Source organism: Triticum aestivum, chromosome 7A (assembly GCF_018294505.1).
Source record: "Triticum aestivum cultivar Chinese Spring chromosome 7A, IWGSC CS RefSeq v2.1, whole genome shotgun sequence".
NCBI lineage: Eukaryota > Viridiplantae > Streptophyta > Magnoliopsida > Poales > Poaceae > Triticum > Triticum aestivum.
In genome coordinates, this window is record NC_057812.1 from 40155495 (window position 1) to 40179887 (window position 24393).

Here is a 24393-nt window from a genome sequence, read left to right on the forward strand (position 1 = left end):
TAGGTGAACAAGGGTGTCACCAATAATGGTTGGATAGATATGGGTGTAGTGCAAAAGGTAGGTGGTAGTTATAAACAATAAGTTGTCTATCATGAGCTTCCTGCAAGATAAGTTTCTTGAGCTCGCCTTTGTTTGGAAAACAATTGCGTCCTTCGATGCCTTGCTCATCTTTTGTGAATCCGGAAGCCTTGCTAGACATTGTTTTAAATGTTAAATAAAGGGGCCATCTATTCGCCAGGCGCCTGAAAAAACTCCTGCGTCGGTCACTTATGCTTTAGGCCATCCGATCAATATCCAATGGTTAGAAGCGTGCCGCCATTGTTTATCTTCTTATCCTCGGGCATTCCTAAGCCCCGCACTACCGATGAACAACTTTGGTGATCCCCTGCACCCTCCCACCCCAAAGATAGATAATAGGGTTGTGGCTTCCCCTGAGGGCATCTGCAATGTCAATCCTCAAATCGCCTGCAAACGTCTAGACCGCATGGTCCAGACATGTTTTGTCATCCAACGCGGGCCTGTATTGGTCCACCGACCGGTCCTGGCGTGATTTTTCCCGCTAATTGGAAACAAACTGAGGTGGGGGGGGGGGGTGGGGACTCTGCGGGCATCCGAACCGCTGTCATGCCCACTTTTGACTACTCTAGCCCACCCAAAAAAACCTCCCTAGTCCGCGCCCTTTCCCGCCTGTAGCGATCAGCGCCGCTCCAGAGTACCAGTGACGCATTCATAACGGCTCAAAAGCGACGCGACCCCTCACTAGATGTGGACATGGTTGAGCAGGAGGCGCTAGTCAACTCCTATCGTCGCACCACTCGTGACATCCACCGTGACCGCTGGCGGTACCACCAGCATCAAGCGGAGCTAGAAGACACCTTCAAGGGGATCGACGAGACGGCGGACGAAGTCTACGGCAAGAGCGATGACGAGGACGATGTTGCCAGCTCCGCCATGCCCGCGCCCCGCTGCCATGACCACGTAGCCGGCACGTCCAAGGGCACCGCCATCAGTGAGGAAGAGTAGAGCATGGGGGGTCGTTGGTGCTCGGGTCCCAAGAAGGACACCACTCTTTTGCTCCTGCCAAAGCCAAGCATGGCAGGCTCATCATCATCATCCGATTAGCCTCTAGCAGGTTGCAGATGCGGAGGCAGAGGCGGAGTTTCATTTTCTGCGGACGACCAGAGATGAGGAACGGATGCCAAAGCTAGCCGCATATGTTTGCTTGGGAAGAAGGAAAGAAGAAGGAAAAAGTGACTGATGCAATACAAATATTCAGATACCTGAGAAATAGCAAAACCGATAAATAATACTACCTCCGTCTCAAAACATAAGACGTTTTTTACACTACTTTAGCCTAAAAATATCTTATATTTTGAGATGAAGGTGTATGAATGGAAGTGGAGGGCGGGGTCATCCTCCTTTTCGAGAAAAAACCCCTATGCAGTTTGATCAATAAGTCCACTGCATCATGTCCGAAGGAAAGGAGGAGATATGTTAATTATGTACTGAATGTATGTCCACCGAGCCATCCTGCCCCTCCGTGGCTCCATACTATCAGCTACAGCAAGCCACTGAATGCAAACTTCCTTTCACTCATGTTTTAACAATAATAACTACCAGTTGTAACTACCAGCTGATAGCTAGTGATGTTACTTTCATGCACACAGCACACACTTAATCAAGGACTAATCGGTAAACATAAATATATATACCGATGGAGAACTAACTAACTAACCAAAGAGAAAGTGACAGCAACAAGTGTTTGCTCCCCTGAGGCCTGAGCACATTTGGTAGGGCCCCTTCTCCCTCCCTTTGCCCTCCTCCTCCCCCGATAAATACCACCACCCCAGCCAGACAAGTTAACCAAGTAGCAGTGGCAGACCAAGGTCCTTAATTTGCCTCATCTCATCTCATCATCATAAGGTAGTACTATATACAAAGAAGATCGCCATGGCGCCTCAAGAATTGCATGATGATGATAAACACAAGGTGGCACCTACTTCTACTTGTACCCCGCCCAGCAGCAACGGCAACCCTTCCGGCGCCGTCCATCCCACCACCTCCAGCCCGCCGTCCGACGCCTCCGGCCACCGCCCTGCCGCCGCCAACTCCTTCCCTCTCGTCCTCAAGGTAATGTTTCATGCAGACGCACGCGCGTGCGCATTCATGTGCGTAAACGGCTTCAGTTATTCGTTTGGTCACGATTGGTGGTGAGACGTGTGTGCCTGCATGGGTGCAGTTCGAGGAAGTGGTGTACAAGGTGAAGGTCGGGCAGGCGACGGAGGGATGGTGCACGAGCGTGGTGTCGTCGGCGTGCGGCGGCGGGGCAGGGGCCAAGAAGAACAAGGCGGCGGCGTTGCCGCCGAGGGAGAAGACGATCATCAGCGGGATGTCTGGGGTGGTGCGGCCGGGGGAGATGCTGGCGATGCTGGGCCCGTCCGGGAGCGGCAAGACGACGCTGCTCACGGCGCTGGGAGGCCGGCACCGGCACGCGCTGCTGTCCGGCAAGATCACCTACAACGGGCAGCCCTTCTCCGGCGCCGTGAAGCGGCGCACGGGTTTCGTGACGCAGCACGACGTGCTGTACCCGCATCTGACCGTGGCCGAGACGCTGTGGTACACGGCGCTGCTCCGGCTTCCCCGCGCCCTCGGCGCCGGCGAGAAGCGCGCGCAGGCAGAGGCGGTGGCGCGTGAGCTTGGCCTCACCAAGGTGGCCCACAGCATGGTCGGCGGAGTGCGCGGCGTGCGCGGGCTGTCCGGCGGCGAGCGCAAGCGGGTGAGCATCGGGCTGGAGATGCTCGTGGACCCGAGCCTGCTGCTCCTGGACGAGCCCACCTCAGGGCTCGACTCCACCACGGCCGCGAGGATCGTCGGCACGCTCCGCCGCATGGCCGCCGGCGGCGGGCGCACGGTCGTGGTGACCATCCACCAGCCGTCGTCGCGCCTCTACCACATGTTCGACAAGGTGCTCCTGCTGTCCGCCGAGGGGCGGCCCATCTACTACGGCCGCGCCGCCGACTCGCTCTCCTACTTCGCCTCCGTCGGCTTCGCGTCGCCGCTGTCCGTCAACCCCGCCGACCTCATGCTCGACCTCGCCAACGGTATGCCACACACGACTCCACTCCACCCACTGATCACCACACCACCCTGATATTCCCTTTCGCTTTAATTCTCTTTACTTACCCTTTTTATGATGCTTTCCAATGCATATGGCATGTTGGCATGTTGGCATGCATGTGCCATTGCACTGCATTCCATCACGCTGACCTCATCCAACCACAAACCAGCATCACTCGAAAATCCATGGAGAAGCCAGATGGTTAGTGTAGGGGATCACCTAAAATGCCAACCGGCCTGGTCGCAATCAACTTTAACCTGGAAAATCTCAATTTCTAATCTGGGAAATAGTTAATTAACAATTTCGTTCCGCACACAGTGTAGTGTGGACCGAGATCCAGTGACTTGCCATGGACATGTCACTCGAGAACAGTACGGTGACACGCCCCCTCTTTTCAACCGTCCGACTGAGAATCAATGGGCGGATCAAAGTGAACAGTTCACGTAGTACACTGCACAGCTCTACAGCATGGGCGGATCCAGTGTGGGGGTCATAGGGGGCCATGGCCTTCGAAAACATTTTGCAAAAGGTTTTTTAAATAGTACTTCCTCCGTTTCAAATTACTCGTCGTGATTTTAGTTTGAAACGGAGGGAGTACATGCATATGCATATATTCGTTTACTACCTGTCATGTTGCATTCCATCACGCTCATCGCACCCAACTACAAACCAACACGTCACTCTAAAATCACCAGATGGTTAGTGTAGAGTGTCACTTATCATGCAAACTGAAAAATCTAGAGTTTTTTATTTGAAAAAAGAACTTAGCTAACAATTTCGTTTCGTAGACAACAGTCTAGTGTGGAGTGTGGACTAAAGCCCAGTGGCTTGCCATGGGCATGTCATTGATAAACAGTATGGTGACATGCCAACTCTTTTCCACCGTCGGATAGAGAATCAACGAGCAGATCAAACTAAAAACTACCTATGGTGCGACAGGAATGCCTCCTCTCATTGAACAAACATCGCTGCAAGCCTGAAATAATCCACGGAAATGCGAGCACAAATTAACCAACCGTTTGAACAAAGCTCGGTTCGCAAACATGAATACACCTTTTTTTTCATGGAAATAGTATTATAAATACAGTTGCAGAACCTGATCCGCAACGACAGTTGTTCGGCTAACCACTTCGCGAGAAAAGGTAAAATAATGCCATAGGATACCACAGGCACCCACCAAGAACTAAAATAAAATACTTTTTCGAGTAAAGGAATTTCACAAATAAAAAGAAGATAAATAAAGGGGAGATGGAATGTGGTGTGCCAAGATTGTGTCGCCGATACGGTGCGCGCATGCCTTTGGATTTCTCCCCTTTTCCTGCATCTGCATCAGCGTCCATCGCATCCAAATCACAATCACAATCACCAGCACCAGCACCATCGCGCGCCCCCCGTTGCGTTGGTGATTAACCACACGAACATAGGTACGTAAGCGCACGCCAAATCGGCGGCCACTGAGAGAGACGGAGCCAATCGAAATGGCAATGGCGACGTACGATCGGATCGATCCATGGAGCTGTTGGGTCGATCGCCTGGGTGGGGGAGAGAGAGGGACACGGACAGGGACGCACTGCTCCGTCCACTCCCCCAATCATGGCCACCACCACACACCGGCCGGTCGCCTCCTCATCATTCCCTCCTCCATTCCGGTCACCAACACAGTGCCCGACACTTGTCGACCTCCGGGGAGACGTTCGCTATCCGAGCACTGATCATCACTGTGAATTGCTCTGTGCATGCAGGTATCTTGCCGGAGACCAACAGCGACGGCGTCCCTGGCGGCGGGAGCGAGGGTGAGCAGAAGGAGGTGAGGGGGAAGCTGGCCGACGCGTACGCGCGCCACATTGCGCCGGCGGTGAAGCTGGACATATGCTCCCACGAGGCAGCCAGCGCGGGCGGCATACGCCGGGGCGCCTCACGAGCCGAGTGGACGGCCGGGTGGTGCGCCCAGTTCTCGGTGCTCCTCCGGCGCGGGCTCAAGGAGCGCCGCCACGAGTCCTTCAACAAGCTCCGCATCTTCCAGGTGCTGAGCGTGGCCTTCCTCGCGGGCCTCCTCTGGTGGCGCACGCCGGCCGCGCACCTGCAGGACCGCACCGCGCTCATCTTCTTCTTCTCCGTCTTCTGGGGCTTCTTCCCGCTCTACAACGCCGTCTTCGTCTTCCCGCTCGAGCGCCCCATGCTGCTCAAGGAGCGCTCCTCGGGGATGTACCGCCTCTCCTCCTACTTCGCCGCGCGCACCGCCGCCGACCTCCCCATGGAGCTCGGCCTGCCCACCGCCTTCGTGCTCATCCTCTACTGGATGGGCGGCCTCGACCCGCGCCCGGCCTCCTTCCTGCTCTCCCTCCTCGTCGTGCTCTACAGTGTGCTCGTCGCCCAGAGCCTCGGGCTCGCCGTCGGCGCCGTGCTCATGGACGTCAAGCAGGGCACCACGCTCGCCTCCGTCATCACCATGGTCTTCCTCATCGCGGGCGGCTACTACGTGCAGCACATCCCGCCCTTCATCGGGTGGCTCAAGTGGCTCAACTACAGCTTCTACTGCTACCGGCTCCTCCTCGGCATCCAGTTCCGCGACGGCGGTGGCCTCTACGACTGCGGCGGCGGCGCGCTCTGCCCAATCGCCGAGTTCCCCGCCATCAAGGCCGTCGGGCTCAACAACCACTGGGTGGACGTCTGTGTCATGGCGCTCCTCCTCGTCGGCTACCGGGTCGTCGCCTACCTTGCCTTGGACCGCCTGCAGCCGAGGTGATTCAACTCAAGCCCAAGGAAGCGTCCCTCTGAACCATGGAGGACGGAGAGATACATCCACCATGAGCACACTAGTAGTATAAGCCAAAACGGATCACTGAAGATTGACCGGCCGTGCAAGCTAGTTAGCTGATTGCTCTTTTGCCAGCCGCTTCCCCCGGATCGATGGGTATATTGCGATCCAGGCCTGAGGCTTGACCGTTCGAGCTCGACCTCGACGAGACCGGAACAGAGGGTTGTTAACGGCGATGAGTACTAATAAGTAGAGTAGTACCACTGTGAGTCAGTATCCAGTACTGCTTAGTCTGTACTGTGTCGGATTTACAAGCTGATATGATCAGCGTGGAACAAAAGAGAAAACTGCAAGTGCCCGCCAATAGCACCATGATCAACTTTGCATACAAGATCAGCAAATACATGATGAATTGTCACAGGAATTGGCAAATCTTTTCGGAACAAAATCAAATTAATATTAACCAGAGTTACTCTAGGATAAAATATATGGCCATGAAAAGGGTTAGGCTGATTCACATCAACCAGACCACCAACTAGATTGGTAAGAGCACCAACTACTGCAGATCGACTGACAAACAAGACTACTTCATGCATGGACAACAAGATGATGGATGGTCTCAGGGGCTTGCTTACTTGCCAACAAAATTTCCGCTTCTCTTCTTACATTCATTCCTCTCATTCAGGGTACTTGAACCAGAAAAGTATCTGCAATACTGAAATACTGATACATGAATGCACTTCTTATTAAAAGTGCACTGACCTGGCATGTGTTACTTGTCAGATCAATACTTCGTCGTCATCTCCTATTCTTGTCGCCGCTGCGTTCACGTCTGAGAGTATGTGCTGTAGAAGCAGTTATGTAAGAGGAACATATTGGTGAATCACTTATGTGGTCATCTTAAACCAGAAAGAAACAACAATGCACTCACCTTAGGCTGTGAAAAACCGGCGGTGGTGGTTTCTTCACTGCATTTGCTTGCTTGGTAGAACAAACTGCTCTGTTGGCTGTACGCATGTGAGACAAACAAACAATACATGAGCTCAAAGTAAATGTCACAATAAGGAATGAAATATTGTCATCTTGCCAAGCAATCTTCATCGTCAATTTTAGTGGTCGGTACCCGGTCTGAAGGATAGAAGACCTGCCCCTTCTTTTTGTGGTCGTCGCAGTCCTCGCCTTCCGGCTGTGCATCAACCCCAGGGTGGATCTTCTCAGCGGCACCATACAGCTGCTGCACCTCTCCCGCATCAATCTGAACGAATAAGAAATCACATCAGCTCATACATACATACACCTGTTAGTAGAAGTTATTACATCTGAATTATTCTTGCTAAAATCGTCCGAGAAGACATCACTTGTTGGCTGTTGGTGTCCAATTCAGTTGAGAAAATTGTCAGCAGAAGCACTAGACTAGATTCCAATCATCCAAGTATATCAAGCAGCCACTTACTAGTAGCAGTTGTAGTTTCTGTGAGCATACACTTGTAAGGATTGCGACAACTAATTAGGATTTTAATTGCATGTCCTCGTTTTCAGATGCAGAACAGATAAAAGTTCCGAGTTCAAACATTTTCTTACAGCATGTGGTATTCCTTCAATGCTGCTTTATGAATCACTCGTCCAAATTTATATCCCTGGTGGCATTTGCTGCTTATGAATTAGGAGTACTACAGACTTACAGAGCGCGCTGATAATAAATCACAGTTAGGACAGGTGCAGAGAGGATTAGAATTCAGACATGTACCTTGGACCTGCTTTCTCGCCGGATCCACATCCTCCCACGCCGGAGTATTGTTCTCCTCCTCTGCCGGCTTCTTGTGCTCGTCCCTCGCAGCACCCTTCATCTTGCACCACCGGCGGCGACGAGCAGGGAGCAGTGGTGGCGCCGGCGGAGGCAAAACGGCGGCGCACGTGGGTACAAGCGGGATGCCGGGACGGCGACGAGCGGGAAGCAGGGGTGGCGGCGCACGCGGGCACGATTGGGACGCCGGGGTGCCGACGAGCGAACGGCGGCGTGCCCTACCGGCTGACCTTGCGATGGCCCCTTTTTTTTTTTGACGAGCGGCGTGGCTGAGACGGGCTATCCTGAGCTTTGTTTTTGCGGCCCGTTGGCTATGCCGTTTAGGCCCTTTATGCGGCGCGGATGAAACGGGCTCGCGGACGGGCGCTGAGGAAGTATTCGCCGCTCCATATTAGACCAGCCCATCATGCCGCAGGCCACAGGCCATATTCTCGTTTTTTTATGTTTTTTGTTTTCTTAATTTATTTATATTTCCAGATATTCTATAGTATGAAAACAAATTTAATTTTTTTCGAAAACTATCAATAAAGCATTTAAAAATGTTTAATGTGAATAGGGAAAATGTTTCTCATGTATAAAAAATATATAACATGAATGTGTATAGAAAAAAATGTAAACCATGTATTCAAAAGATGTTAATCCAAGCATTTGAAAAGAATGTTGAACAAGTGTTCGAAAAATGTTAACCTTGTATTTGAAGAATGTGAAATGTGCATGGAAAAAAATGTTGACTATGTATTAAAAGATGTTAAACTTGTCTTTGAAAAAAATGTGTATAGAAAAAATATTGAACATGTATTAAAAATGTTAAGATTGTATTTGAAAAATTTTAATACAAGCATTTGAAAAAAAAATGATGAACAAGTGTTTAAAAAATGTTTAACTTGTATTTGAAAAATGTTAAATGTGTATGAAACAATGTTGACCATGTATTATAAAAATGTTAAACTTTTATTTAAAAAATGTTAGTCGGTTATTTGAAGAAAATAGTTAAATGTATAATAAATGTTAACCATGTATTCAAAAAATGTTAATCTGGTATTTTAAAAAAATGTGAAATCTTGTCTCAAGTTTTGAGGGCATCCCCTACTAAAGAAGATGGATGACTTATCATGATTCTCCCTTTGGCCAGACTCCGCACAATACAAATCAAGCTGGTTTGACACCGCATTTGCATCCTGCACACTTGATTTGAAAAGCAACGGGCTGTCATCGACGAATAACAAGTGGTTCACAACAGGAGCCTTGGGAGCCACCTTGATACCACTGAGCACTGATGACTGGGAACTGGATTTTAGGAGGCACGAAAGGCCCTCTGCTGCAATAAAAAAAGATAAGGGGAAATATGATCTCCTTGTCAAATCCCTCTGCTGGGTGTAAATTGATCAAGTTGTTCTCCATTGAATGGGACTAGGAACTTGACTGAACTGATGATGCCCATAATTGTCTCTACCCATGAGGGGTCAAATCCCAACTTGATCGTCATGGTCTGCAAATATGACCACTCCAGTCTATCGTAAACTTTCATCATATCAAGCTTGAGAGCACACATACTATTGGTTTTGTACTTGTTTCGCTTCATGAAATGCAGACATTCAAAATCACTGATAATATTGTCTGTAATCAATCACTTGCAAAAGTGAGATTTGATAAAGATAATAAGATAAATATTTTTGGTATTTTTATTGTATAGATTGGAAAATAAAGATTGCAAAATAAACAACAATAGAAATAGCAAGTAGATAGGAAAATAATATGATGGAAGATAGGCCCAGGGGCCATAGGTTTCACTAGTGGCTTCTCTCAAGATAGCAAATTCTACGGTGGGTGAACAAATTACTGTCGATCAATTGATAGAAAAGCGCATAGTTATGAGAATATCTAGGCATGATCATGTATATAGGCATCACGTCCGCGACAAGTAGACCGAAATGATTCTGCATCTACTGCTATTACTCCACACATCGACCGCTATCCAGCATGCATCTAGAGTATTAAGTTCATAAGAACAGAGTAACGCATTAAGCAAGATGACATGATGTAGAGGGATAAACTCAAGCAATATGATACAAACTCCATCTTTTTATCCTCGATGGCAACAATACAATACGTGCCTTGCTGCCCCTGCTGTCACTGGAAAAGGACACCGCAAGATTGAACCCAAAGCTAAGCACTTCTCCCATTGCAACAAAGATCAATCTAGTAGGCCAAACCAAACTGATAATTTGAAGAGACTTGCAAAGATATTTAAATCATGCATAAAAGAATTCAGAGAAGAATAAAATATTGTTCATAGATAATCTTGATCATAAACCCACAATTCATCGGATCTCGACAAACACACCGCAAAAAGAATTACATCGAATAGATCTCCAAGAGAATCGAGGAGAACTTTGTATTGAGATCCAAAGAGAGAGAAGAAGTCATCTAGCTAATAACTATGGACCCGAAGGTCTGTGGTAAACTACTCACACATCATCGGAGAGGCTATGGTGTTGATGTAGAAGCCCTCCGTGATTGATTCCCCCTCCGGCGGAGCGCCGAAAAAGGCCCCAAGATGGGATCTTACGGGTATAGAAGGTTGCGACGGTGGAAATAGGGTTTCGTGGTGCTCCTGGATGTTTTCGGGGTATATGGGTATATATAGGAGGAATAAGTAGGTCGGTGGAGCTGCAAGGGGCCCACGAGGGTGGGAGGTGCCCACCCTCCTAGGGCGCGCCCTCCTGCCTCGTGGCCTCCTCGCTTCTTTCTCGACGTCCACTCTAAGTCTCCTGGATCACGTTTGTTCCGAAAATAACTCTCCCGAAGGTTTCATTCCGTTTGGTATTCCTTTTCTGTGAAACACTGAAATAGGAAAAAAAAAACAATTTGCATTGGGCCTTCGGTTAGTAGGTTAGTCCCAAAAGAATATAAGAAGGTATATTAAAGTCCATTAAACATCCAAAACAGATAATATAATACCATGGAATAATAAAAAATTATAGATATGTTGGAGACGTATCAAGCATCCCCAAGCTTATTTCCTGCTCGTCCTCGAGTAGGTAAATGATAAAAACATTTTTTTTATGTGGAATGCTACCTAGCATAATTCTCAATGTAATTTTCTTTATTGTGGCATGAATTTTCAGATCCGAAAGATTCAAGACAAAAGTTTAATACTGACATAAAAATAATAATACTTCAAGCATACTAACAAAGCAATCGTGTCTTCTCAAAATAACATGGCCAAAGAATATTATCCCTACAAAGTCATATAGTCTCGCTATGCTCTATCTTCATCACACAAAGTATTTAACCATGCACAACCCCAATGACAAGCCAAGCAATTGTTTCAGACTTTTGACGTTCTCAAACTTTTTCAATCTTCACGCAATACATGAGCGTGAGCCATGGATATAGCACTATAGGTGGAATAGAATGGTGGTTGTGGGGAAGACAAAAAAAAGAGAAGATAGTCTCATATCAACTAGGCGTATCAACGGGCTATGGAGATGCCCATCAATAGATATTAATGTGAGTGAGTAGGGATTGCCATGCAACGGATGCACTATAGCTATAAGTGTATGAAAGCTCAACAAAAGAAACTAAGTGGGTGTGCATCCAACTCGCTTGCTCATGAAGACCTATGGCATTTTGAGGAAGCCCATCATTGGAATATACAAGCCAAGTTCTATAATGTAAAATTCCCACTAGTATATGAAAATGACAACATAGGAGACTCTCTATCATGAAGATCATGGTGCTACTTTGAAGCACAGGTGTGGTAAAAGGATAGTAACATTGTCCCTTCTCTCTTTTTCTCTCATTTTTTTATTTGGGCCTTTCCCTTTTTTATGGCCTCTTTTTTATTTTATTTTATTTCTCGTCCGGAGTCTCATCCCGACTTGTGGGGGAGTTATAGTCTCCATCATCCTTTCCTCACTTGGGACAATGCTCTAATAATGATGATCATCACACTTTTATTTACTTACAACTCGATACTAGAACAAAATATGACTCTATGTGAATACCTCCGGCGGTGTACCGGGATATGCAATGAATCAAGAGTGACATGTATGAAAGAATTATAAAGGTGGCTTTGCCACAAATACGATGTCAACTACATGATCATGCAAAGCAATATGACAATGATGAAACGTGTCATAACAAATGGAACGGTGGTAAGTTGCATGGCAATATATCTCGGAATGGCTATGGAAATGCCATAATAGGTAGGTATGGTGGCCGTTTTGAGGAAGGCATATGGTGGGTGTATGGTACCGGTGAAAGGTGCGCGGTATTAGAGAGGCTAGCAACGGTGGAAGGGTGAGAGTGCGTATAATCCATGGACTCAACATTAGTTATAAAGAACTCACATACTTATCGCAAAAATCTATTAGTTATCGAAAAAAGTACTACGTGCATGCTCCTAGGGGGATAGATTGGTAGGAAAAGACCATCGCTTGTCCCCGACCACCACTCATAAGGAAGACAATCAATAAATAAATCACGCTCCGACTTTATTACATAACGGTTCACCATACATGCATGCTACGGAAATCACAAACTTTAGAACAAGTATTTCTCAAATTCACAACTACTAAACTAGCATGACTCTAATATCACCATCTTCATATCTCAATCATCAAGTATCAAACTTCTCATAGTATTCAATGCACTTTTTATGAAAGTTTTTATTATACCCATCTTGGATGCCTATCATATTAGGACTAATTTTATAGCCAAAGAAAATTATCATGTTGTTCTATAAGACTCTCAAAATAATATAAGTGAAGCATGAGAGATCAATAATTTCTATAAAATAAAACCACCACCGTGCTCTTAAAAAGGTATAAGTGAAGCACTAGAGCAAAATTATCTAGCTCAAAAGATATAAGTGAAGCACATAGAGTATTCTAATAAATTCCGATTCATGTGTGTCTCTCCAAAACGTGTGTACAGAAAGGATGATTGTGGTAAACTAAAAAGCAAAGACTCAAATCATACAAGACGCTCCAAGCAAAACATATATCATGTGGTGAATAAAAATATAGCCTCAAGTAAAGTTACCAATAGACAAAGACGAAAGAGGGGATGCCTTCCGGGGCTTCCCAAGCTTAGGCTTTTGGTTGTCCTTGAATTTTACCTTGGGGTGCCTTGGGCATCCCCAAGCTTAGGCTCTTGCCACTCCTTATTCCAAAATCCAACAAATCTTTACCCAAAACTTGAAAACTTCACAACACAAAACTCAACAGAAAAGCTCATGAGCTCCGTTAGTATAAGAAAACAAACCACCACTTAAAGGTATTATAATGAACTCATTCTATATTTATATTGGTGTTAAACCTACTGTATTCCAACTTCTCTATGGTTCATACCCCCCGATACTAGCCATAGATTCATCAAAATAAACAAACAACACATGAAAAACAGAATTTGTCAAAAACAGAATAGTCTGTAGTAATCTGTAGGTTTCGAATACTTCTGTAACCCAAAAAATTATGAAATAAATTGGTGGACGTGAGGAATTTGTCTATTAATCATATGCAAAAATAATCAACCTAATCTCACTCTCCAGTAAAATAATGGCAGAAAATCTCGTGAGCGCTAAAGTTTCTGTTTTTTACAGCAAGATCGCAAAGACTTCCCCCAAGTCTTCCCAAAGGTTCTACTTGGCACAAACACTAATTAAAAACATAAAACCGCATCCTAACATAAGCTAGATGAATTATTTATTACTAAACAGGAACAAAAAACAAGAAACAAAAATAAAATTGGGTTGCCTCCCAGCAAGCCCTATCGTTTAATGCCCCTAGCTAGGCATAAAAACAAGAATATATCTAGGTATTGTCATCTTTGGTATGCAATCCATAAGTGGCTCTCATAATAGATTCATAAGGTAATTTAATTTTGTTCCTAGGAAAGTGTTCCATGCCTTTCCTTAACGAAATTGGAATCTAATATTTTCTTCTTTCATATCAATAATTGCACCAATCGTTCTAAGGAAATGTCTACCAAGAATAATAGGACATGTAGGATTACAATCTATATCAAGAACAATGAAATCTACGAGCACATAATTCCTATTTGCAACAATAAGAACATCATTAATCCTTCCCATAGGTTTCTTAATAGTGGAATCCGCAAGATGCAAATTTAAAGAACAATCACCAAATTCACGGAAACCTAACACATCACACAAAGTTTTTGGAATCGTCGAAACACTAGCACCCAAATCACATAAAGCATAGCATTCATGATCTTTAATTTTAATTTTTAGGGATAGAGACTTCTAATTCAAGATTTTCTTCATAGAATTGCATTAAGGCATCAATCATATGTTTGGTAAAAGCTTTATTTTGACTATAAACACGAGGAGAATTTAGCACGGATTGCAACAGGGAAATACAATCTATCAAAGAGCAATTATCATAATTAAATTCCTTGAAATCCAAAAAGTGGGTTCATTGCTATGTAAAGTTTTGACCTCTTCAATCCCACTTTTACCAATTTTTGCATCAAGATCTAAAAACTCCGAATCATTGGGACGCCTTTTAACTAAAGTTGACTCATCTCCAGTCCCATCATTATCAAGATTCATATTGCAAAACAAGGATTTAATAGGAGACACATCAATCACTTTTAGATCTTCATCCTTATTATCATGAAAACTAGAAGAACACGCTTTCACAAAGCAATCCTTTTTAGCACGCATCCTAGCAGTTCTTTCTTTGCACTCATCAATGGAAATTCTCATAGATTTGAGAGACTCATTGATAACATGCTTAGGTGGAATAGATCTAAGTTTCAAAGAATCAACATCAAGAGAAATTCTATCCACGTTCCTAGCCAACTCATCAATCTTAGGCAATTTTTCTTCAAGCAAAGCATTGAAATTCTTTTGCGAAATCATAAATTCTTTAACACTAGTCTCAAAATCAGAGGGCATCTTATTTAAATTTCCATAAAAATGGTTGTAGGAATTACCATAATTATTAGAGGAATTACTAGGAAATGGCCTAGGATTAAAGTTTCCTCTAAAGCGTTGTTACCAAAATGGCGTTCCCTAGGCCGTTCCCTAGTAATTCCTCTAATAATTATGGTAATTCCTACAACAACTCTTATGGAAATTTTAATAAGATGCCCTCTGATTTTGAGACTAGTGTTAAAGAATTTATGATTTCTCAAAAGAATTTCAATGCTTTGCTTGAAGAAAAATTGCTTAAGATTGATGGGTTGGCTAGGAACGTGGATAGAATTTCTCTTGATGTTGATTCTTTGAAACTTAGATCTATTCCACCTAAGCATGATATCAATGAGTCTCTCAAAGCCATGGGAATTTCCATTGATGAGTGCAAAGAAAGAACCGCTAGGATGCGTGTTAAAAAGGATTGCTTTGTGAAGGCGTGTTCTTCTAGTTTCCATGATAATAACGATGAAGATCTAAAAGTGATTGATGTGTCCCCTATTAAATCTTTGTTTTCCAATATGGATCCTTATAAAGATGGGACTGGAGATGAGTCAACTTTAGTTAAAAGGCGTCCCAATGATTCGGAGTTTTTAGATCTTGATGCAAAAATTGGTAAAAGTGGGATTGAAGAGGTCAAAACTTTACATAGCAATGAATCCACTATTTTGGATTTCAAGGAATTTAATTATGATAATTGCTCTTTGATAGATTGTATTTCCTTGTTGCAATCTGTGTTAAATTCTCCTCATGCTTATAGTCAAAATAAAGCTTTTACCAAACATATCTTTGATGCTTTAATGCAATCCTATGAAGAAAAGCTTGAATTATAAGTTTCTATTCCTAAAAAACTTCATGATGAGTGGGAACCTACTATTGAAATTAAAATTAAAGATCATGAATGCTGTGCTTTATGTGATTTGGGTGCTAGTGTTTCCACGATTCCAAAAACTTTGTGTGATGTGTTAGGTTTCCATGAATTTGATGATTGTTCTTTAAATTTGCATCTTACGGGTTCCACCATTAAGAAACCTATGGGAAGGATTAATGATGTTCTTATTGTTGCAAATAGGAATTATGTGACCGTAGATTTTTATTGTTTTTGATACAGATTGCAATCCTACTTGTCCTATTATTCTTGGTAGACCTTTCCTTAGAACGATTGGTGCAACTATTGATATGAAAGAAGGAAATATTATATTCCAATTTCCCTTAAGGAAAGGCATGGAACACTTTCCTAGAAAGAAAATTAAATTACCTTATGAATCTATTATGAGAGACATGTATGGATTGCATACCAAAAATGATAATACCTAGATCTATTCTTGTTTTTATGCCTAGCTAGGGGCGTTAAACGATAGCGCTTGTTGGGAGGCAACCCAATTTTATTGTTATTTCTTGCTTTTTGTTCCTGTTTAGTATTAAATAAATCATCTATCTACTGCTATGATTGTGTTTTTTGTGTTTTAATTAGTGTTTGTGCCAAATAAAGCCTTTGGGATCTTCTTGGATAATAGTTGTTTGATCTTGCTGAAAAAAAACAGAAATTATGCGCTCACGAGAATAATTTTCATTTTTAACCAGAGAGCGATGAAATACTGATTCCAACTGCAGTAGATCAATATACAAATTATTTAGGATGTCCTAATTTCTCAGGATGTTTGGAGTTATAGAAGTATTCGAAACCTATAGATTACTACAAACTGTTCTGTTTTTGACAGATTCTGTTTTTCGTGTGTTGTTTGCTTATTTTGATGAATCTATGGCTAGTATCGGGGGGTATGAACCATAGAAAAGTTGGAATACAGTAGGTTTAACACCAATATAAATAAAGAATGAGTTCATTACAGTACCTTAAAGTGGTGATTTGTTTTTCTTATTCTAACGGAGCTCATGAGATTTTCTATTGAGTTTTGTGTTGTGAAGCTTTCAAGTTTTGGGTAAAGATTTGATGAATTTTGGAATAAGGAGTGGCAAGAGCCTAAGCTTCGGGATGCCCAACGCACCCCAAGGTAAAATCCAAGGACAACCAAAAGCCTAAGCTTGGGGATGCCCCGGAAGGCAACCCCTCTTTCGTCTTCGTTCATCGGTAACTTTACTTGAGCCTATATTTTTATTCACCACATGATATGTGTTTTGCTTGGAGCGTCTTGTATGATTTGAGTCTTTGCTTTTTAGTTTACTCCAATCATCCTTGCTGTACACACCTTTTAGAGAGACACACATGAATCATAATTTATTAGAATACTCTTTGTGCTTCACTTATATCTTTTGAGCTAGATAATTTTGTTCTATCGCTTCACTTATATCTTTTAGAGCACGGTGATGGTTTTATTTTATAGAAATTATTGATCTCTCATGCTTCACTTATATTATTCTGAGAGTCCTTTAGAACAACATGGTAATTTGCTTTGGCTATAAAATTAGTCCTAATATGATAGGCATCCAAGATGGGTATAATAAAAACTTTCATATAGAGTGCATTGAATATTATGAGAAGTTTGATACTTGATGATTGTTTTGAGATATGAAGATTGTAATATTAGAGTCATACTAGTTGAGTAGTTGTGAAATTGATGAAAAGAAGTGATGAGCGCTGATGATGACAGGACCAGCCAGCAGCAAACACGAAAATATCAGTTAGCGGAGATGGTGAGATGAAGTTCGTTTGACCAAGCAGGTTGCTTCTTTTTTTCAAGCTCTGCCTACTCATTACGAAGATAACTGCCCAGCTAATTTTTGTCATAGGCCACCTTCATTTTTTGAGCAAGGCCAGTAGCTGGCTGGCTACCTGTCATGGGTCATGACACGTCAGTTTTGGCCTTGGCTAGTCTGCCCCTCATTAACAAAATGAAATCGATGAAAAGATATTAGGAGCATTAACATAGGACAGGACCCTCGAGCGGTATCCGAAGAAATGACGAAAAGAAAATTGATGGGAAGAAACCATATCATTTGACCAAGCTGGATCTACAGCCTTCCAGCATCTGGCTTCGGTTATATCCAACCCCTTTTAATCTCTCAACAATCAACATGACAATAGAATAATAGCCCTCCATAGAGGAACCAAGGAGAAATGTCTTCCTTTCATCAACATAAATTGTACTAACAAAATAGGAGAGGAATTTCATCTCCTGTGTCAATCCCAAGGAGAAGACACTGTGAGCTAATTAACATGCGCCCCATGATGGTAGGAGAGAAATGATCATGCACAGATGATGTCTTCCCCTTCAGTAAGATTGTACAAAACTGGAGAGAAATTCCATTCCATTTGTCTCTCTCAAGGAAAGATGGCAACCTAATTAACATGCAAAACAAGAATAAGATGGAGATCACTTGGAGCATGCGAAAAAAAAAACACCAAAGATTCAGAGAGCGTAAAATAGCCGCCAGCCAGTTTCTTTTTCCTGAGCATGGCAGCAAAGTAGACTTTGTATCATCTCCAAAATCTAAAACACAACATACCTGCGGATTCGAATTCGAACCATTCTCTGAAACTCTGGAAATTCCGAGCAGGGCGCTCCACGAGAAGGAGGTGCGGAACAAAGGCGGATTCACACGCAGCCAGTTCTTCCTGGTGGCCTTCATCTGCAGCTTCGTCTACTACATCTTCCCCGGCTACCTGTTCCAGATGCTCACCTCCCTCTCCTGGATCTGCTGGGTGTTCCCCAACTCCGTGTTCGCCCAGCAGCTCGGCTCGGGCCTCTACGGCCTCGGCATCGGCTCCATCGGCCTCGACTGGGCCTCCGTCTCCTCCTACCTCGGGAGCCCCCTCGCCAGCCCCTGGTTCGTACCGCCAACGTCGCCGCAGGATTCTTCATCATCATGTACGTGATCACGCCCATCGCGTACTGGTTTAATTTCTACAAGGCGCGGAACTTCCCCATCTTCTCCGATGGGCTCTTCACCGAGACCGGGCAGAAGTACAACATCACGAGCATCGTGGACTCCCAGTTCCATTTCGACACGAAGGCCTATGAGAAGAACGGTCCACTGTACCTCAGCACCTTCTTCGCCGTCACGTACGGTGTTGGTTTTGCATCCCTTACCGCGACGATTGTCCATGTCCTCCTCTTCCACGGAAGGTAAAATTCTGCAAAAAAAAATAGTCAGTCAGTTTCGCAGAATTACAGAACTGCAACAGCTAAGAACCATGGTGACTGTGTGCAGTGAAATTTGGCAGTTAAGTAAATCAGCTTTTAAAGAGAAGAGGGTGGATGTACATACAAAGCTTATGAGGAGATATAAGCAGGTGCCCGAGTGGTGGTTCATCTGCATCCTTACTGTTAATATTGCTGTAACTGTATTTGCTTGTGAATACTACATCGAGCAACTCCAGCTGCCCTGGTGGGGAGTACTGCTGGCATGTGCCATTGCCTTTTTCTTTACCCTCCCAATCGGAATTATCACAGCAACTACGAATCAGGTACGCAATTTGACAAATTGCATATCATGTCATACAACTCCAGACCACCAGTTCCCTGATTTTTTATTCTTTCGTTATATGCAGACTCCAGGATTGAACATCATCACAGAGTACATCATGGGGTACCTGTACCCTGGACGGCCCGTCGCGAATATGTGCTTCAAGGTATATGGCTACATCAGCATGAGCCAAGCTCTGACGTTTCTGCAAGATTTTAAGTCGGGCCACTACATGAAGATTCCCCCAAGGACCATGTTCATGGCTCAGGTAAAGCTTCTACTCATATAGTTGCTCTGTCATTTCTACTGCACAAGTGCCCATGTTGTATTGTGTCACTAAGCAACTTCTTGAAACATGGCAGGTGGTCGGAACTCTGATTGCAGCATTTGTGTACCTTGGAACAGCATGGTGGCTGATGGACTAAATCCCCAACATCTGTGACACCGAGCTCCTCCCAGCAGGCAGCCCTTGGACCTGCCCCGGTGATGTGTTCTACGACGCATCAGTCATATGGGGTCTCATTAGCCCACGCAGAATATTTGGGGACTTAGGAACTTACTCGGCAGTGAACTGGTTCTTCTTGGGGGGCGCCATTGCCCCACTCCTTGTCTGGTTTGCACACAAGGCATTCCCAGGCCAGAACTGGATCTTGCTTATCAACATGCCCTTGTTGATTGGTTCCACCGGCCAGATGCCACCCGCCACTGCAGTCAACTACATCACATGGATATTTGTTGGGTTTTTGTCAGGCTATGTGGTCTATAGATACCGGCGTGACTGGTGGGAGCGACACAATTATCTGCTTTCAGGTGCACTAGATGCTGGTTTGGCATTCATGGCCGTGTTAATTTACATGTGCCTAGGCTTGGAGAACATCAGTTTGAACTGGTGGGGCAATGACTTGGATGGATGCCCCCTGGCTTCTTGCCCCACTGCTAAGGGTATATTTGTTGAGGGGTGCCCAGTGTATACGTGACCATTTCCTCATGTCTGGTAGTCCCTGTTTGCGGAAATTGGAAAGTGCCAACGAGCATGCAGGGATCAATGTAAATAATAAATGCTTATTTTCAAACCATTCATTCAGAGATGAGAAATTGGTGTTATTTCATATATATTTTCCAGAAAACATGTCAGGAGCACTGCCTATTCGTTAAGATGGATTTTTATTTTTATATTTACTGTTCAAAGTTTCAGAAAGATTCATGACAAAAGTTCTAGTAATTGCATAAAAAAGAATTGTATTGGCAACAGATTTTTTTTTGTCAAACCAAGTACTATTCCAGCTTGTAAACAAGTCATTCCATGATTATTTGGAATCTAGTAAAAGCAAGTCGCAACTTCATAACAGAGATTTCTTCCATGCTATGCAGCACAACAAATAACTTTATGATTGCAATTTCGTACCAAATGAGTAGATTAACAAGGGCATTACCAATAAAGCAGCAGGTTACGCTCTCCAAACATGAGAAAGAAAAATAAATATACGAACGTAAGAAGGAAGAGCTAGCTACTAGCTAGGACACCTCACACCTGGCCAAAAGATACATCAGGCATCCACGACATCTTCCGCCCGGCGTGGTGCTGGCTCCGTTGTACTATGTCAGGTCTCTGGTCCAGAAGACCGGCGAGCGAGCAGAGGCATCGGGGCACGGCTGCCTCGCGTGGCATGACGGGCAATCGGACCGCAGTGTCATGTTCCTCTGCTTCGGGTGCATAGCTGAGGTGAGCCACTCGGAGGAGCAGATCAGGGAGATCGCCATTGGGCTGGAGAGGTCGGTGGTACGAGACCCCAAGAGTGTCAACAACGACGACCCGGACCTCCATGCGCTCCTGCCGGAGGGGTTCGTGGAGTGAACCGACGGCCGCGGGCTCGTCAGCAAGCGGTGGGCACCGCAGGTGGACGTGCTCCACCACAGGGCCATGCGGGTGGAACTCGGTGCTGGAGGGGATCATGGCTGGTGTGTCGATGTTGGGCTGGCCGCTGTACGCGGACCACAGGATGAACAAGGTGTTCATGGTGGAGGATCTGAGGATCGCGGTGGAGATGGTTGGGTGGCAGCAGGGGCTGGTCCGGGCCGACAAGGTGGAGGCTAAGGTTAGGCTTGTGATGGAGTCCTAGACAGGAAGGGAACTCCGGGAGCGAGTGTCCGGTCACCAGAAAGGCACCGCCGTGGCCTGGAGCGATGGTGGCTCGTCACGGTCGGCTTTCAAGCGGTTCCTGTCGGACATGAACTGCCGCTGGACAGTCCATGCGCACTTGAGCAGGCATCAGACTATTGGAGCCAGAGATGATGGACATTACTCGCTCTGCTGATAAAGTTCAGTTAAAAATAATTCAGTTGGGACAGTCCTGACCGACTTGTACCCAGGATGTGAAGCAGAATCACATCTGTACTTACCTACAAACAAACAATTACACTAGTTCTCAGGAAGCTTGATAAATGAATAAACAACATATCAAAAATTGACTTAACTTGAATGAAACGTCCTACTTTTTAGTCCCACAACATATGGTTTACTTCTTATTATTCTACTAGGGATTTGGATGTGGTCTGGCTCCAAGTTAAGGGCATCCCTTTGGATAACAGAAATTAAATTGTCCTACTGCTGCAAATGCAGGTAGCTTGGTAAGCAGAACTCTAGCTGTTGACAGTTTCAGTCTGAAAAACTGTAGATTATGTTGATCAAGGTACAAATAGGGAACAAAGATATTTTACCAGTTCCTCCTGTAGTTGAGATAAATCCGTGGGAAGCTTCTACGACATTGAGCTTACAAGAGCAATTCATCAGGTTGAAGCAAGAGCTGAGCTGCTGACAGGGAGCAGAATCATATACGTGCTTCTGATCACTAGGGACCTTTTTATAACATATGTTTCACAAAACTAAGAGGAATACACTATCATCATCAACAACAATACCGCCAGAGATAACTCTAAATGGTCGTCAGAATCACCGCCATCTTCCTCTCTGTTGCCTTTCCCTTCCCTCACCACAGCCCAGCAGTTTCCACCAGTGACCATGAGGATTGAAGGTCTCTCACAAAGTACTTCAATATAGGGCAAGCCATGGACCACATCCTCTTCTACACTGCAGAAATACAATGTGCCAGGAAGATCTGAGTTGCAGAGGCAATGACAAGGAAATGAGAACTGAATACAGAGTAATAATGGGGTTTTAGCTGAGCAACCAAGAACACCATTTAACTCTACACTATTCATCCAGAAAGTTTTGTTGCTAACAATTAGCAGCTCCAGTGCCTCAAATATTCTCCAATCTTATTCTTGCGACGGTAATCTGAACAGTTTTCACATGACCCAAGCCTCCTGTAACTCCCTATTTTCACACAATTTGATACTAAGTGAGCTACAAATCAAAAAGCTTGATATGGACCCCTCCATGAGCCCATCAAACAGCCTCCTCACCTTCCCAAACATTCTATTCTTGCACAATCAATAGATCAGTGTGCTACTGACCATGTTAGTTATAGTGGAAGACGTTTCCAGAGAAGTTGTTAGTTGTTACAGTGGAAGACTAGTGGCATCAAGGCATCAACTTCCTTGAGAAATTTATTCAGAATACAATGATCAGTTTGGGGCTTTCAGCCATAGTCTGCACACCACACCTTATGGTTATGTATCTAGCACTGAGTTGAGATGCTTGTTCCAAGCATCACTCTTAGTATCTAACACTCTCCTGATAAAGAGCTCCCAAGAATCCCCATCCAAGAAATCCCCACCACTTAAGGCAGCAGTTTGAACAATTTTGCCAATAATATCGTCGTGTATTGGCTCAGAAAGGCTATCAACCAAAACTTGGTAAAGAACCTTGCTTGGGGTGCACCCTTTGGTCACCATCTCAGTAAATACTGCGGCCCCTTCATCTGGCTTCCCAATTTTGCAAAATCCCTTGATGAAGGCCTCGTAAGTCATGGAATTTGGCTCATATCTCCGTTCAACCATGTCATCGCACACCTGCCCAGCTTCTTGTAACTTCCCATTTTCACATAATCCGGAAATAAGCGAGTTATAAGTCAGTAAGCTTGGCTTGTACCCCTTCTCGAGCTCATCAAACAGCTTCCTTGCCTCCCGAACCATTCCGCTCTTGCATAACCAATAGATCAGTGTGTTCGTGATTGTGTTATCTGGTGGGACGTTCTTCTTCACCATCCATCTCCACATTCCGTGTGCTTCGTCTGCCTTTCCGTCCTGGCACAGCACATCGACCACCTTAGCAGCCAGTGGTGTGTCTGGTGTGTAACCTGCCCCAAGCATCTCGCCCATTAGATTGCACGCCTCGGCAGATTTCCCCTCCTTACAGCATGCCTCAATCACGACTGAATACGTAACCTCATTCGGCTGCACCCCAGCTGCCTCCATCTCGTCCATAATCCTAGCTGCATCCTGTATCTTCCCGGTCCGGCAGTACCCATCGATGAGCACCGTGTACATCGTAACATCTGGCACACGCCCACCGGCAATAATATCATCGAATAGCTTCTGTGCGCCCTTGAGATCCTCCTTGGCACAGTATGCGGAGAGAACCGTCGTGTAGGTGACGACATCAGGGACGATCCCCCACCCGGGCATTTCATCGAGAACCTTGAGGGCGGCATCGAGGTCGCGGACGCCGACGAGCCCCTTGAGCAGAATGTTGCAGGAGACGAGGTCGGGCGTGATGTAGAGCTTGGTGGGCGCGGCGCGGAAGAGGGCGGCGGCGAGGCGGAGGCGGCGCGCGGCGACGAGGGAGTGGAGGAGCGCGTTGAAGGAGCGCACGGAGAGGTGGGAGTTGAAGGACGGGAGGGAGAGGAAGAGGCGGAGGGAGGGGAGCGGCGGGAGCGCGCGGAGGAGGGGCAGGAAGGCGCGGTCGGAGAAGGCCGGGAGGCGGGCGGCGCGGAGGGCGGAGAGGACCGGCGGCAGCAGGTCCGGGGGGGCGCCGGCGAGGCGAGAGAGCACCGCGGCGAAGACGGGGACGGATGGGGGCAGGGGCGGCGTGGCGCGGAAGAGCGCGTGGCGGAAGGCGAGCACGGCGAGCTGAGGGGTCGGGAGGCGGAGGAGGAGGCGGGAGAAGCTCCGGGGAGTGAGGCGGCGCGGCCAGGGCTGCACGGGCGGGGTGACGGTGCAGTGGGACGGCGGCGGGAGGGAGGACGGGAGGTGCGCGAGGTGGGCGAGCTGCACGGTGGTTTTGGCGGACGGCGCCGCGGCGGAGAAGGCGCAGGCGGGAGGCGGCGCCGCCGGCCAGCGCCGCGGCGGCATGGCGGCGCGGGTGAGGTCGAGATGGCGCCGCATCGGCATGGTATTTGGGGGATAGAGAGAGGAATTACAAACGGGAAATCAAAAGGACG

General features: G+C 45.7%; 2 protein-coding genes, 1 long non-coding RNA gene and 1 pseudogene across 7 annotated transcripts; 2 read left to right on the forward strand and 2 right to left on the reverse strand.

Moving 5' to 3' along the window:
- The first annotated feature begins 1871 nt into the window (after positions 1-1871).
- LOC123150032 (ABC transporter G family member 14) lies at positions 1872-6308 on the forward strand. Its single transcript, XM_044569831.1, has 3 exons — positions 1872-2130; positions 2240-3101; positions 4861-6308. The coding sequence occupies exons 1-3, from the start codon at positions 1951-1953 to the stop codon at positions 5862-5864; spliced, it is 2046 nt and encodes a 681-aa protein (XP_044425766.1). The 5' UTR covers positions 1872-1950; the 3' UTR covers positions 5865-6308.
- A 180-nt stretch (positions 6309-6488) lies between these two features.
- Positions 6489-7959, reverse strand: LOC123150033 (uncharacterized). Its single transcript, XR_006474921.1, has 4 exons — positions 7624-7959; positions 7000-7131; positions 6808-6883; positions 6489-6721 (listed from the first exon to the last, which is right to left on the reverse strand). It is a non-coding gene; the product is annotated as an uncharacterized lncRNA (long non-coding RNA).
- A 9835-nt stretch (positions 7960-17794) lies between these two features.
- On the reverse strand, positions 17795-24373 carry LOC123149403 (pentatricopeptide repeat-containing protein At5g16420, mitochondrial). Of its 5 annotated transcripts, none has more exons than XM_044569062.1 (3): positions 21770-24373; positions 18092-18719; positions 17795-17924 (listed from the first exon to the last, which is right to left on the reverse strand). In XM_044569062.1, exon 1 carries the CDS (start codon positions 24341-24343, stop codon positions 22682-22684), a length of 1662 nt encoding a protein of 553 aa, XP_044424997.1. In that variant the 5' UTR covers positions 24344-24373; the 3' UTR covers positions 17795-17924; positions 18092-18719; positions 21770-22681. The 5 variants fall into 5 exon arrangements, with proteins under 5 accessions (XP_044424997.1, XP_044424996.1, XP_044424995.1 ...); XM_044569060.1 differs by lacking the exons at positions 17795-17924; positions 18092-18719 and adding an exon at positions 19823-20052 and having other exon boundaries at positions 20583-22139; positions 22675-24373; XM_044569058.1 differs by lacking the exons at positions 17795-17924; positions 18092-18719 and adding exons at positions 19823-20052; positions 20583-21451.
- Positions 17952-20137, forward strand: LOC123152929 (oligopeptide transporter 7-like; annotated as a pseudogene).
- Positions 24374-24393: the final 20 nt, after the last annotated feature.

Excerpts from the sequence above, each read along its gene's own strand:
- LOC123149403 (XM_044569062.1), bottom strand. The coding sequence starts at position 24,343 with ATGCCGATGCGGCGCCATCTCGACCTCACCCGCGCCGCCATGCCGCCG.
- LOC123150032 (XM_044569831.1), top strand. The coding sequence starts at position 1,951 with ATGGCGCCTCAAGAATTGCATGATGATGATAAACACAAGGTGGCACCT. Across the intron at positions 2,131-2,239 it reads CCTTCCCTCTCGTCCTCAAG|TTCGAGGAAGTGGTGTACAA; the intron begins GTAATGTTTCAT and ends GCATGGGTGCAG. Across the intron at positions 3,102-4,860 it reads CATGCTCGACCTCGCCAACG|GTATCTTGCCGGAGACCAAC; the intron begins GTATGCCACACA and ends CTGTGCATGCAG.